We start from the raw sequence: 15,036 nt of genomic DNA, 5'->3' as shown, positions 1-15,036 counted from the left end.
ACCATGAGCCTCCTCCTCACTCTGTGCTGCTGTGTTATGCCAGTGTATGGACAGGCAACCTGAAGCAATTATCTCAAATTACTTTTGGTGCTCTCTCTCTGCCTGCTAGTACAAAGGACAAGGACAAAGCCTGTATAAAGACCTTGGACCTTCCTTCTGTATATCCTCTCATCAGGAGCTACAGCACTCAGGAGCCCACACAAGGACTTTGAGAACTTCCTGCCTCCTGCTGCCAAAACCAAAGAAAGCACAATATTTACTAAGTTAAATATGCAATGTAAGGATGATGCTCAGGCTCTGATTTAGACTACAGCTGTAACATGCTCAGATGAGCTCATGTTATGAATTCTGCCTGAGAAACAAAACAATATTTGATGTGCAACACCATCATACTTGCTTTATTATCTTCAAACATCAAAGTTGAATCTGCTCATGGTCAAATGCTCTGAAATGTCAAAAGTTTTTTAGATGCTGACAGTGGATCACCAGCAATCTCTACTGAAATGCAAGTTATTCCATGGTTTGCTGTTTTTAGTAGGGCTTGATGGTGAATGCCAACATAGCAGTAAACAGCTCAGCTCTCTCAAAACTTGTCTCTATGAGACTTTTTCACAACCTTGGATGAAGAAATCCTGCATCCAAATAATTTATGAAGATATCGAAGAGCACAGGACTGAGGATGGAGCCCTGTGGAACCCCACTGGTGACAGGCGACCATCTGATGTCACCCCATTCCTGTAACTCTTTGTGCCCACCCTGTGAGCCAGCTGCTCACCCATTGCACGATGTGTTTGTCCAGCTGTGGGCTGGACATTTGTGTTTGTGGCTATTACTGTGAGCGGGGAAGTCTAAACCACACAATCAAAATCAGCCCTCATGATGAGAGCTCTGCAAATTGGGATGTCAGATTTGAGATGAAATAGCAAAAGCCTTCTGTGCACACATGCAAGATGATCAGAAAACAAGGGGAATCAAGTACCAGCTGAGACATTTCTTGGAGCTCAGAGCCTTTGACATTCTCTATTCTTGGATGCAGCTGACTGGATGCAGCTGACACAGGAGTGTAATTGGCAAAAAGATGACATCATCTGGATCTGGACCTTTAAAATAAAACAGCAGAAGATGAAATCAATCTTTGCTCCAGAAAAGTTGGTAAGAGTTCCCTTCCAGCAGCCTTAGTAGAACAGCTGTGCTATTAAATTTCCAAAATATTTCTTTTGGTGGAAATTCAAACATTGAATTTAGCTTGTGTATTAACTTGGCTGGTGAGGGGGCAATTAGCTGAGCAATTAGGCTTGCTGGCAAGGAGGTAGGAACAAAAAATCATTTTTAGCTTGTCATGTAGAGAAGGGAGCTCAGGAAAGAGAAGATGAATCCACGGCTGCCCCCTGCCCCTACCAGGGGCAAGTCAGCCTTGTACTAATAAGAAGCTTGAGCTCGGGATTTCCAATGCACAGTTTCCATATGTGGTTGTACATCTCTAACCTTTGTGAGAATCTTCCTGTATGTATCTTTATTTAGGATCGTCTTTAGGATCTTTTCAAATCCTCATTAGGATTTTAGATGCAGCTTTTCCCCTCCCAAGCCATGGTTTGATTTTCACAATTGCACTTCTGCTGTGCAGCATCAGACAATATTGCTTGAATGTACATCTTGATTTTGCAAATGTTTTTACATCCCTCTTGGTTTTTACTGCAGACTGTAATTTGACTTGGCCAGAAATGTGCACATTCTCTGATAGCCAGGGAACCTGGAAAAGGAAAAGATCCAGATCACCTTACCTGTTGGTCCTTACTAGCTACTTGTGCTTCTGGTTGATAGCTTAATTGGCTTCACTGTGGATCCTAGCAAAGCTAGAGAGGATGGGAAATGTTGAGATAACAGAAATCCCAGCTAGAGACCCTTTGTAAAGGTCAGGTATTGTCCACCATTCATTTGTCTGGGCTGCCTAACAAATGGACCTATAATTCCTGCTCTGCTTCAGAGCTGCTTTGTGCTGTGCCAGCCTTATCAGCCTCTGGGAAGAGACTCCACAGGGGAGCCAGAACTTTTGCCTGTGCTTTTTCAGAGCAGTGGATCTTCACTGCTGCAGCAACAAGTTCCTGCGCTGTTGCACACTGTTCTGGCAGTGAGGCTTGGGAATTCCCCCAGATGATCAACATTTTTTGCTTCCCTAACCACGACTTACCCAACTTCTCAGCCTTGCTTCTATTGTTAGCCCTCTTTTCTTTTGGACTCTCAAGACAGCCCAAATGAGACACTTTCACCCTGAGGATTTTACTAGTTTCCCCTTTGCCAGAAACATTCTTTCATGTATGAAGTTAAAAAAAGAAAGGAAAAACACAAAAAGACACTGCTTCAAGAAGTGGTAATAAAAATAAATCACCATAGTATGGCCAACAAGCTCTTTATTGAAATTCCTTTCTCTCAGGGGTTTTCCCTGAGCAACATAACCCATGAGTATTCAGGAAATATTCATCTAAAACCACAAAGAACCACAAATGGGTAGAAATCAGGAAAATTGTTTGCATTTGGCACCACACTTCTTATTTTAATCTCATAAAAAGTCCCAGGACTGAGATTAAATTTTCTTCTCCTTGAAATTCATGAGGGTCAAAAATAGAATTTGAATGAAAAAAGTGTTAAAATTAGAAAAAGCACTGTATAAAATGTTTTGTTTGCAAAAAACCCAAAACAAACAAACAAAAAAATTTCCAATTTAATTTTCCCCATTTCTAAAATGATCTGCATTTTTAATATAACTTCTCAATACATGGCTAGCATGTACTGCTGCTCCTAATATATTAAAATATGACATAATACAGTAGCTAATTAAGCTACTGAAATAATAAGATTTTTTTTCTTATTTGAATGCAATTTAGTAAAATGTATAATGTTAATAATTAGCTGTAGCAGTTATTTAGAGCTACTTAAAACTTAAGGCTTTATTCCTCAGAGTACTTTATCTTATTCTTTCAACCTGTAGTGCACTGTAACAGATTGACACATTGTACAGCCTAAATAATTTGTTTGCCAGGGTGAGTCAACAGCAATGTTTTGCAGAAAGCAGTGCTAATGATGCTGTAAGAAATAGCTTAATGTTACTGGTACTTTGTGCTTAGCTCATATCTTCCATCCCTGTACCAGCAGACACTTTACTAAGGCAATAAAATATCCATTCACTACTTCTATTTTTCAGATAGACAATAAGAGGCAAGCATCATAAAAATCACCCAGACAAAAGCATAAGGATTGCTACTATGCCAGAGGATGGCAAAGGTCTCTTCCTCTGCCTGTCCTTGAAAGGACAGGTAGAACTAGAGAAATGAGAGGAGATGCACAGAGATGTTTGCTCCTTCCTCACTTCTCTTATTCACCCTGTGCTATTCCTAGACACAGGACCTAAATCTGAGCCACAGGCATTTACATGGCTTGATATTTTTATAGCAACAAAAATGAGTTTCCCTTTAGCCCAAAGTGGCTGGAATCCCAGGTCTGGAATTGTGCTGATGGAGTAATGTCTGGAAGGAAAAAAAAAAGGAAATCTCAAACATGGAAACACTAAACGCTATGGCAACAAGAGAAGAAACAAACGGGGCTTAAAGACACAGGCTCAGCATTAATTTAAGCACTGAGAGTTAGAGAGAGGGAAATATCAGCATTTCATAATGCTGTGTTTTATCTTGAGTGAGAATGTAGGGTCCCATGCCCAACAGAAATGTGTATCTGCTAGAGGGAGGCAGGCAGCATCCTGCTGCAGGCTGCTGGCTTTCATGAGAATCCTTTCTGGCCACTCAGCTGACATTACATGTGAGTTCTTTTCACATTATCCTTTTTTCCTGAGCCCTCTTTCCAGTCATGTGCTGTAAACACAAAGGAGGGAGCATACCTCTCTGTAATTTGTTAATCCAGTGCTAGGAGCTGACTGTGCTGATGCTGCCAAACCATCTGCTCTTGAGTCACGGAGAGATTCCTCCCTTCCCTGAAGAGCAGAGATTTTTCTCCAGTGACATCTGACTTGCTCTGTGCTAATTGACAACTCTGTTGAAAATGATGTATCTGTTCAGGATGTGCTGGGGTTTGTTCCATTTATCCTGGCCCTAGTGACGACACTTCACAGGTCTCCCTTCAACCCCTAAATCCCTGGCAAACAGCTATTTTCCATACATAAACCTCCTGAGTTCTATCCAGAGTAGCCCAAAGGAGGTTTCTCTTGTTTCTTTTATTTCCTTTGTGGATCTGAACCTCTAACCACCATGCCACAGTAGTTTCCAGTAAACATCTGGAGAGGAGAGACAAGAAGAAAGTAGTATGAAATTGCTCAGTGAAAGGCAGGGGCTTTTGAAGTCGGGACACAGGCTTTAGCTCAGCAGATCTGAATTTATTGTGTTTGCACTTCTGCCACAAACTCCCTTGAGATCCTTGACAACACATCCCCTTTCATTACGCCTCAAGCTCTGAAGTGTCTATGTTAGAGAGACCATAACCTATCTGGGAAAGGATTCTCTCCATGTGCATGCACAGCATCTGCCATAATGAGGCTTCATCTGGGGAAGCTACTTCCATATAATCACTGGGTGAACTCGTTGTGTAAAGTATTGCCAGGCTGTTCCCTTGCAGCACATCGCACTGCAAAGCTCAGCACCTGGATTTCCAGGCTCCTGTAGCTGCTGTGTCCTAATGATGTCTGTACAATAAGTTGGAAGTCATCTTTGTGAAAAAGACATATTTCCTTATAAAAAATGGATCAGGTTTAACTGTTTTTTAATTTTAAAAAATTACATCATAAGACTGCTTCTCAGAATTCAATGGCAATAACACCTGAATCTCAGGCAAGTGACTACATATCTGTTTCTTATTCAGCTGCTCTGAGCATTTCTTTCCCAGACTGGAATTTTCTCCTGTAAGGTGATATTGCATTTCCCCACTGCCCTTGCCCTTACCACAAGGCCTTTGCTGTAAGACTGTCCCAGGCTGAGAGGATTCTTAAAGAGGAGACATATGGCCTGGACATCTGCTGTTCTGAGGACAGGACAGGCTACTCCCACACACCAAGGCTGCTGGGAGCTGCAGTGTGTGTGGTGTGAGCTGTGCCTGTGTGTGTGTGTGCAAGAGGTTTGTGCAGCTCACTGCTCAGAGCACTGACTGCCCTGTAGCAAAGCCGTGACAGCCACAGCAAACCTGCCTCTTCAGTGATGCTGGGTCTGTGGCCAGGCTGCTCAGGATTTGGAGAAAACATGCCAAGCTGGCAAGAGGGGATGAAGAGTGGCAGCAGCAGTAGAGGGAGAAGATGAAGTTTCATGAGTGTTAATTCCTCCCTCAGAAGATCAGATGGAGGAAGCAACTCTTACCTTCAGCATGTTTCCCAGAGCAGGCTAAACATGTGGGACAGGAACAGGACAGTGGTTATTTCTCTCCCACGATCTACCAATTGATCTTAGACTAGCTCCTCCATTACTTGTTGTAAAAGTTCCCTTTTGATATAATGACAGGATAAGAATGCCCTTCTTTGTGAGGTCTTTTGGAGGAAAAACATCATATTGAAATTACAAATTATTATTTTTATCAGCATCACAGCTATCTTCCTCTTGAATAAAGCCTCTCATTTGTACAAAAGACATCATTGTTGAGTATCTCTCCCTGGTGTCACACTGAAATATACATGCTTTCATTGTACAGAAAGAGATTTGTGTTCCTTCATTCAAGGACCCAGTAAACTTTTCAGTGTGTGTCCTGGCACGGCATCATGAGGAGAGGGTAAAAGAGTAAATGAGAATAACGACAACCTTTTTATTTGGCTTCTGTCTCAGTGGATTTCTCTTCCCTCAGCTTCAGCAATGTTCAAGTAAAAAAAAAACAAAACAAACAAAAACCAACCAAAAAAAAAAAAAAGAAAATAAGAAAAAAAAGCAGTTTTTCATTATTACTTACAAATTTCCTCAGAACTGAGGCCAGGTACCTTCCAGACAAAGGGATCCTTTTTGACCAAAGTTCTCAAGTGTGTAACACTCATCCTATGCAAGGTTGTATTTTAGCTGAGCACGTTTCACACAGCTTTGCTCAGAACCAGGGCTCTCGTGCTAGAGCAGCTTTTAGAGGACAACCCAGTGCAGTGTTTCCCCGTCACCCACTGCCTGTTTTGTGCACACTTGAACAGCTTCTGTCTGTGATAAACCCTGGTTCAGTGCTGCTCAAGGAGCACTGGTGATCCCTGTGGCACTATTCCCTGAGGCAGCCCTGGTACATTTTGCATGGAAGTAGAACCCAAGATTTTTGAAATAACAGTGGGATCAGAGGTATTATTGTTCAGATGAACACCTTTTGAAGGCTGAAAGGCTTTTGGTTTTCACTACGTCAGCTGTGTGCCTCCTGCACATGGAAAGCAGCCTACAGACCCAGAGCAGGAGAAATCAGAAAACTCTTAGAATTATAGGCTCATTTAGCTTGTAAAATATCAAGTCCAAGATAAACCTACTACTGACAACTCCACCACTAAGCCATGTCCTGAAGAACCTTGTCTACACACATTTAAAATACCTCCATGGTGACCTAACCACAGCTTTTCCCAGCTCTTGGAGATGAACCCATGTCTTTGCTTTGCATTCTTCTATCTATAAAGAAAGCCTGAGAGTGTTTTCATTTTACAAATATTCTCAGAGAAGCTTTCAGCAGATACATTGCACATGAAAAATTCACATTTTTCTCTACTCTTTTTCCTGATAAACCCTTTGGACAGCTTAAGAACTAATAGGATTATGATATCTATGATAAAGGTATGGCACAAATAACTTAGAGAGAAAGTAAATTATACCTTGACTGTTTAAAATTCTGGCTTTTGTTAGTACATGTTTAATGCAACACTACTATAGACAGCTGGAGGAAAAAAATATCAGTTTTCTGAAGACTAATCTCAGTCTGCTCTATACAGCCAGTAACACAGATATCCTTGCATTTCCACAAGGAAAAGCAGTTCTGATAAGTCTTGACCTTTCTGATGCTTGAAAGGTTAAAAACAAGAAAAGCATGGAGGTTTTTCAGGAGGGAGAAAATGTCCCACTTTTCAAGCCTTTTCTTATTTGTCTCTGAAAGGAACAAGGACAGCACAGACTCACCCTGCACTTTCTTTTGCCATTTCTCCTTTCTGCTTCTCCTTATATCTCAGCAAGGTGCCTCAGTCAAGGCAGAACTTTCTGGCTGCGGAGTCACCAAGTCACAGGCAGCCCAGCTGTGTGTCTCACCCTCAGCCTTAAGAAGCCGACCTTGCAGCTCATTCTGGGCTTGAAATGTCTCAGAATGTTTAAAATAATGGAATAAAAACAAAACAGCATTGCTCAGACAGCAGGGTTTCCTGGGAGCACTGAAAGTCCTGAACAAAGGCGCATCATCCAAACAAGCATTTTTACCAACTGCTTTGCTTATCTTGCACACAATGACACAAAGGGAGAGAGATTTGTAAAATGTTGCCTTCTGGTGTTTAAGCAAGAGTAGGAAGTGGTCAGACATCTGCCTTACAGCCTGCAGAAATTGGCAGTATTGTGGAGAATTAAATCATGGAATACAAGAAAGAGAGGATACCTTCTGCTCTAACAGGCAGAATCCAGCAGATTTAATCCACAGTTCTGTTAAAGAGTGGCACAGAAAACCCAAACACTTCATCTGGGTTTCTTAAGCTAAACTTTTCACCTGTTTGAATTTGGTTTTTCAGGATTCCTCACTTGGCATCCAAAGATTTGACCACCAGAAGGATGATCACTGACAGCAGTAATGGAAGCCAGTGGGAGTCTGCTCTGGTGCTTTTACAAGAAACAACAGTTTAAAAGTAAACAAAAGAAGAAACAAACAAAAAAAATTGTCTAAGCATCTAATTTTGGACCATGTTGACAAATACACTTGTGAGCTTAATCTGTCAGCCCATCTGTCTCAGCCCCTCCAGTAAAAAATGATATATAGTCATCATCTCCTTGCTCAGAGCTGTGAGAAAGCTTTCATTATTGCTATGAGGTGTGACAGTAGGATACTTACTTGAGTATGTTAAGAAAGATATTCACAGTCAACAATGCTAAATCTTCAATTGCCATGAAGTGTTTAATTCCTTTTTGTGTCTTGTTTCAGTCAGGATACGTGTGGGGTTATCTCACAGAGATGCTATCATCAAGCACATTTGTTAATGCACAATTACTGTGATGTGTGGGGTCCAGTGTAAGGTCACAAATGCAAAGTTATACATATTTATGGCTGTGAGAGGATATTAAAGGAAGCACAGTTCATGGGCAAGTGGTCAGAGAAGAATGGGAAATAACACCTGGTGCACTGCAGGGAAAGTCAAACAACCCATATTTTAATGAAGAAAAAAGAGAGGGAGAGAAAAACACCATTACTGAAGAACAAAGTAAATTTCATTTATTGCTCAATTCAAATATCTGTCAAAGATAACTAAGATACATTTTTTCTACTTTGTTCACTACTTTTCTTTTTTATGTTTGCCTTTATTTAAGTAAATCACTGTATTTCACAAGGTTTTGCATCCAAAGGTTTTACTTTCTCTGTCACAGAGTAACAATATTATCTTAAACACCCTCCAGGCAGAAATGCCAGAAGGAGAGGCTCCTACTCTTGTGGCTGGCTGGTTTGGGCAGCTGCACCAAAAGCAGGCAAACCCATCCTGTGGTGGAGCATACACAGTCAAGAAACCTCTCAGAGAGATGCTTATCTTCCTAAGGATGTTCGACATTGAATGGGTCCTGAAATGCTTTCTTCAATGGAGATGGACTGGAATATCATATCAAGATCATAATCTGGTTTAAACTGGCCTATCAAATGTGAAGTTTAAAAAGTTTTCAGATGTCTCCAGAAGTGTGGTCATTTCTGGCATAAGGGATTAGCTGTTGGTTTCTTTTCCTTATCCTTTGCTTTTTGTTTCCTAACTCAGCATATACTGTGATGCTATGATTCTATGATTCCATTATTCTATGAATAGTGTGTGCCCAAGGCTGCACCAAATAACTATCTGGCAAATAATACTGAGAGCATGTGTACATTTATGAAGAGTCAAAAGAAAGTGTAGCAATGGTAAATATCTTTCCTGGGAAACCCACTATCTCGATATTAATCTTTTATAAATACATCCCTTATTCTGTGGAGTTAGAAAGAATAAAAGAAACAGTGACACTTTCCTGTAAAGGCTGAAATTAGATGTTCGTTGCCCGTGATCTCTAGGGAAATCATATTTATTTTATTGAACATTTTACCAACACTGGGAAAATATTCTCTTTTCCTGAATATTTTCCCTTTGTCACATTGCCAAAGCCTTACAGAATGATGAATCATTCTTTACTGACACAAGTGCTATTATTTCTCATTTGTAACGTAAGCAATATTTTTGGTGCAAGAATTTCAGACACTTGATACTGACGTTACAATGGGACCTAGTGCCTGCATATTTGAGCCTATGGGGATGGCATGAAGACATATTAAAAAAAAAGGGCATGAAGACATATTAAAAAAAAAAAAAAAAGATTAAAGATTTCTGTGGTAAAAGTAGGTGATGTTCACAATGATTGCTCATACCAATAGGGCTGTATGGGAGATCCACATCATAAATAATGGAACTGCATATGTGAAAACAGAAGTTCAGCAGGGACCATCTGAGGCTGCAGCAGATGAGGACAGTGGCAGCTGTGCTGGTGCTGGGAGGACCTCTGGGCTCAGAATAGTAAGGGGCACTGCAAGACAAAAAAACAATGAATTTGCAGGAGAGTAAAGCAGTGAGTAGAGGATGGGTGGTTGTCATGGCTCAGACATCCCTGCAGCCTCTTCTGAGGTGCCTTATAGAAGGACAGAAATAAATTTAAACCAACATGGCTCAGAAACAAAGTTTATGGGTCAAAACTGTCAGAGAGATGGGAAGAAAGAACAGGCAAATGAGCTGGACCCTGCTGGATCCTGCTCAAAGAGGTGGTGGCTACAGTGGCAGCTGCATTCCAGCACACCAGCAAGTGTGGACAGAGAAGAACAGGATCAAGAGAGTGATGCATTGCTTTGATCTAATCAATGGAATGACCCCTGTGGGATGCTCACCTCATCCCAATCACTGCATTTCAAATGGATATTGTGGAACTAAAGGATGGAGAGGAAAAGAGGAGAAGCAGGGTAAAGAATACTAAACTTGTCTCTTGGTGGCAATTAAAAAGCTGGTGAGCCTTTTCTTAACAAAAAATACCAACCTGGTGAGTCAAGATAATATTAGAGAGGTATGGTTTAACTGTTTGTCTTGTTTTTTTGGGAACCAAAGGGTAATTTAATGAAAAAGAATGTAGGAAGTTCAAACCTGACTAGATAATTTTTTCTTGGTATAAAGTAAATTAGATAATCGATCAGTTCCACCACAAACTTCTGGGAGCAAAACCTTAACACATTCTAAAGAGGAATTAAACATATAGAAAGAGAGAGCAAGAGGTAAGAAGCATAATTACTAAACCAAAAACACTTCAGGAGCTGCGTTGGCCTTTATTAGTAGAGAACAAGATAGAACTGTGAGCTAGAAAGGTTATCCCAATGAGTTTACTGGTTTTATCTGTTGAAATAATAAGGAATTATCTGCTCATTTCTGGAGGCAGAATGCTATACAAAGAGGGTACTTAATCTTGTCTGGCCTGGCTGTATTTATGTGACAATATTCCAGCAGATCTATGAGCCCTAGGCCTGAAAAAAAAAGGGAAGGATTGAGGAGTGAGACTTTTGGCAAAGCAGTTTGTGGTCCAATAATGAAATAGCAGGGGATACTTCAGGTTAGTCCTGAAAGTGCACTGCAGGAGCCATCCAGTAATAGAAGTCATCCATTATCTCTCAGGCACAAATATTTTGAAAGGAAAATTTCTGCACAAGCTTGGAAAAGATGTCTGGCTCATCATTCTGATGAGATTTCCATAGAGAATGCACAGTATTTGCAAGGTTGCCAACTTTTAAGCAATCTTCTCTCAGCCAATTTCTTTCTTTCCCTCCCCACACTACCAAACATTATTAGATCATATTATGAATGTATTGCCTGCCAAATTTCATATCTAGTTAATCACACTGAGCACTGTGACCTTATAAAAGAATCTTAAACTGATTAAAATCTTTACTCTGTGCCTACACACAAGGGAAAAAAAAGTCTCACCAACTTATTTTTGTGTACTGTTTATTAAGGCATTTTGATTTATGTTTTCTTCTTCTTTTTGCAGCTGATAAGTCATACTTCAAAGATAAAAGCTCTTAAAGAAAGTAGTGGTCCATCTTAGTTATGATCACAGGGAGGAAGAGGATAATACCAAATATACTCCAGATAGCTGAGAATATGCAGATCTCTTTCATAGTCATCTTACCTATTGTTCCAATTTTTGGTTTACAATGAGGCCTATGTGGCTTATTTTGCTTGATAAAATCATAAAACATGTAAAGAAGCTTTACTCTGCTAGAACAGCAGAGCAGGGCTGGCGCCAAAGGCCAGATCCAGCCACCCTTCTGGCACATGCACTTTGCAGAAGCAGACAATATTGTGCTTCATGAAGAGTGACCAACACAATCTGCCTGGCTTTGGATCACGTTTTCCTTAGATTAAAAATACATGAAAAGAAATCTAAACCAAATGTAAATGGCCAAGAGATTCTTCACATAGAAAACAGTGTCTGAATACAAACAATGGCATTATGGACAGAACCAAATAGACGGGAATAAGCCCCTCACAATAGTCAATAATCTTGCAGCAGAAACTAAAAATTCTCTACTGGATCCAAGACTGGCCCTTCTAAGGTCCTTCTGGACCTTAGCAGTTAAAACTACTTGAAGTAGATTTTTCTGTATAGGCTTTTTCTTTTCTTGAAAGTTTTTTTTTTTTTTTTTTTTTGTGCTCTTGTGCAATAGGAGTTTGTGAAGGTGTCATACAGGAAACTTCAACCTGTGCTGCCATGAGGCACATACTCCCGTGGCTTCAAGATAGAGAAATAATAACAAAGATGGAGAAAGGTGGATTTTCAAGCAGGACAGAGTGCAATGGAATAGACTATTCCTTTATTTTACTGCTCAAACTTGTAAGATCAAAGCCCTGCTGGAGAAAACAAGAATTGCTATTATTTATTTTCTAGTCCTTTTTATTGCTCCTATTCTAGGAAGAAATGTTCAAAGTAGTAAAAATCAATACCCTCTCTGTCAGCTTGCACACCAGTGAATGCTAAGAGCCAAGGGGAGCAATAAAGCTGTGGAAAAAATCTTTTACTTTTTGTTTCAACTGATTTTTTTTAATCTTTAAAGTGAACCAGCAGTGTTGATCTCTAATCCTGGAGTCTTCTACAAAAATACTTGCTAAAAACTCTGATACACTTATTAACAATGTATGCTGAAGGATTTAGAAATTAGAATTCCTGTCACTCTTCTAGTGTCTTTGAAGCAGGGTTCTGGTGATAGTCTGGTGGTTATCCCAGAGAGAAATCAGCTCTGATGGAATCTATTTATTTTTATTTCTTGTACAAAACAGGCAGCACACTGCAAAATGAGGGCCAAGGGCAGCAACTGCAGTACTGATAGCAATGCCTCACATCTCTGCAGGTGAGGGAAGCCCAGCCACCCCAGGATTTAGGCAGAAGACTTTCCATGTCACCTTGGCATTGTCACTTCTCCCAGTTTCAGTTATGGCTATCCACTGGTACTTTTAGGCTTCAAAAACTTAAAAGAGTCATTTAGACCCACTGAACTCAATGAGACTACTGATGTAACCAAAGTTAGACACATGCTTAATCTTTACTAGGTCAGAGCTTAAAATACCATTGTGATCACTGTGTAGTATCTTCATGGATATTTTAAACAGACATCTTATGAGCTACACAAGGTCTTCTATTAACTTGAATAAATTCTTTAGTTCACACTTTTTGTATACAGGGCATTTTTGCCTGAGTAACAGCTTATAAGGTTTCTAAACCTCCCCAGTTTATATAGCTATGTAAGTAGCAGAATTATGCCAAGATGCATTTTTCTGTGGTACTCAATACACAGAGGAGGATTTTGTGACACAAACATATGCTATACTTGCTGAGGATGCATTCCTGAAAAGTGCCACCGTTGGTGATTTTGATGCAAATCAATTTTTCCCCTAAGAATTATGCAAGGGCAGTGGATGGGATTTGTGCTTCAGAATTATGCACAGGTTAAATACTGAGAGACAGTATTTAACAATGTATGATCCAATTCATATCCCAATATCACTGCCTAAAAATAATTTTAAAAATTTTTTAGGAAATTTAAAAAAGTTTTTAAATGAAACAGCAGTTGTGGTTGGGCACACCGGAGTTCAAAGATGACAAGGATGACATTGAGGATAACTACATGGGAGCAGGACAATCAGGACTGTCAACTTGGCACATCAGTGCTTGATAGGGACAGAAAAAGTGGGTAAAATGATATTTTTCAGCAACTTGCTTCTCAGCACTTGGTTTTGCAGTAGCTGAAAAGGGTGAAGACTTTTTTTTTTAATAAAAATTTATGACATGACTACACCTTGGTCTGGGATTTTGAGCAGTATATATTTTTATAACATGAGATCAAATTTTGCATTCCCCTGGTGACTTTGTCCAACTGTTCTCAGAACAGACTGCTGGTCTGAAAGATCTCAGTCACTTCATCTATTAGTCGGAGTAATCTTGTTCTTTCTTTCTGACTCATTATATATATTTCTTTTTATCATCTTTGTCATCTTATTTCAGTCTCTCCCTCTTTGTCAAGGTCTGTCAAGTCAACCAAGAGAGAAGTACAAAAAACCTAAAAACTGATTAGTGTAAGATGATGTACAATGATGAACAGCAGAACTCCCAAAAGTTGCATCAGGAAAATAAATGGTGTGTTATTGTACATTTCATGATTATTTACTTGTAGGACATGTAAAACAACTGCATAAAGGGTGAATGGTTTTGTTACTCCTTGTTATTGGAATTTCACTGTTATTCCCAGATAGATGTTTTCACAGAACCTTCCTAAGGACATTTTGGCAAATTTTACCTACAGGGACAGAAAAAGTAAGCCTCAATTTCAGTTTTTATGAGAATCAATGAAGGGAGAAAAGGAGATGACAAAAAAAGCAGTACTTCAGACGAAGCTCCTAATTTGTTAGACAAGTCCTACATCACTCCATTATCTCCATCACCTAGCCACAACACAGTTACAATTTGTGAAGTGTACTTCCAGAACTGCTATACTTCTACATTAACCATTTGAAAAATCAGATATTGAGCACTTATGAAAAGCTGACCTTCCCCCAGCTGTGTCCCACATGCATTTTTCTGACCTTTGTTTCATGCATACATTCATCCGATTGGACCTTATGCCGCAGTTGGCCTTCTTGGTGGAACATGGTTAGGTTTCTGTCCCAAAACCTTACTTTTTTTTCTTGGTTTCCATCCTGATTTACATAAATTCTCATTCACCCAAGACCATAAAATATAAGTCCAACCTAATAAAATCAAAACAATTCCTAATATTCTGTGTCTCTGATGTTTGGTGATCAGTTTGAATTTGCTATACAGACTAAAAGTTGTATTCATTAACCTAGAAAGCCTTATTTGATAACCTTCAAACCAAAAATGTGTATCACAAGAATGACTGAATCTATAAGCTGTTAAATTTCCACACAGGGAAATAAATAATTACAGCCCATTTTTATTATCCCCTTAGACAATAATATCAGTGTCTGTCTGATTGCTAAGTAGGATTGACTACTGGCTAGTTTTAATTTCAAGCACGTTGCTATGGTGAAGATTATCATAGACTGCATACAAAAGTGAAACACAGAAGGATCACTGAAAAAACCATCCCGACAAAGACATGTAATAATAACTGAATAAAAGCATATTTCTTGGTAGGTGCCATTAAGCAGTCATATTTTTCTGACCATATTTTGCTGCTGATCTGTCCAGAAGTATATTTGGAATTGTGAACTTTAAACTGTTTCAATTTTCTTGATAAAATATTTCTAACAAATACATTATCAAATACAAATGCTTCCTAACAAAG

The 15,036-nt window shown here is 39.5% G+C and overlaps 1 protein-coding gene across 2 annotated transcripts in view; it reads right to left on the bottom strand.

The window, feature by feature from the left end:
• Positions 1-211: 211 nt before the first annotated feature.
• The window catches only part of LOC115495495 (uncharacterized), a 31,802-nt gene continuing 16,977 nt past the window's right edge, over positions 212-15,036 (bottom strand). The window contains exon 3 of one of the 2 annotated variants that reach the window (XM_072929868.1): positions 212-1,100. In XM_072929868.1, the coding sequence (XP_072785969.1) occupies positions 1,085-1,100 (16 nt within the window). In that variant the 3' untranslated portion in view covers positions 212-1,084. Of the gene's footprint in view, positions 1,101-8,378; positions 9,723-15,036 lie in introns of those variants that run through there. The other variant, XR_003960722.4, reaches the window with a different exon arrangement.

Source organism: Taeniopygia guttata, chromosome 5 (assembly GCF_048771995.1).
Source record: "Taeniopygia guttata chromosome 5, bTaeGut7.mat, whole genome shotgun sequence".
NCBI classification, from domain to species: domain Eukaryota; kingdom Metazoa; phylum Chordata; class Aves; order Passeriformes; family Estrildidae; genus Taeniopygia; species Taeniopygia guttata.
This window is presented reverse-complemented; position numbering and strand designations above follow the sequence as displayed.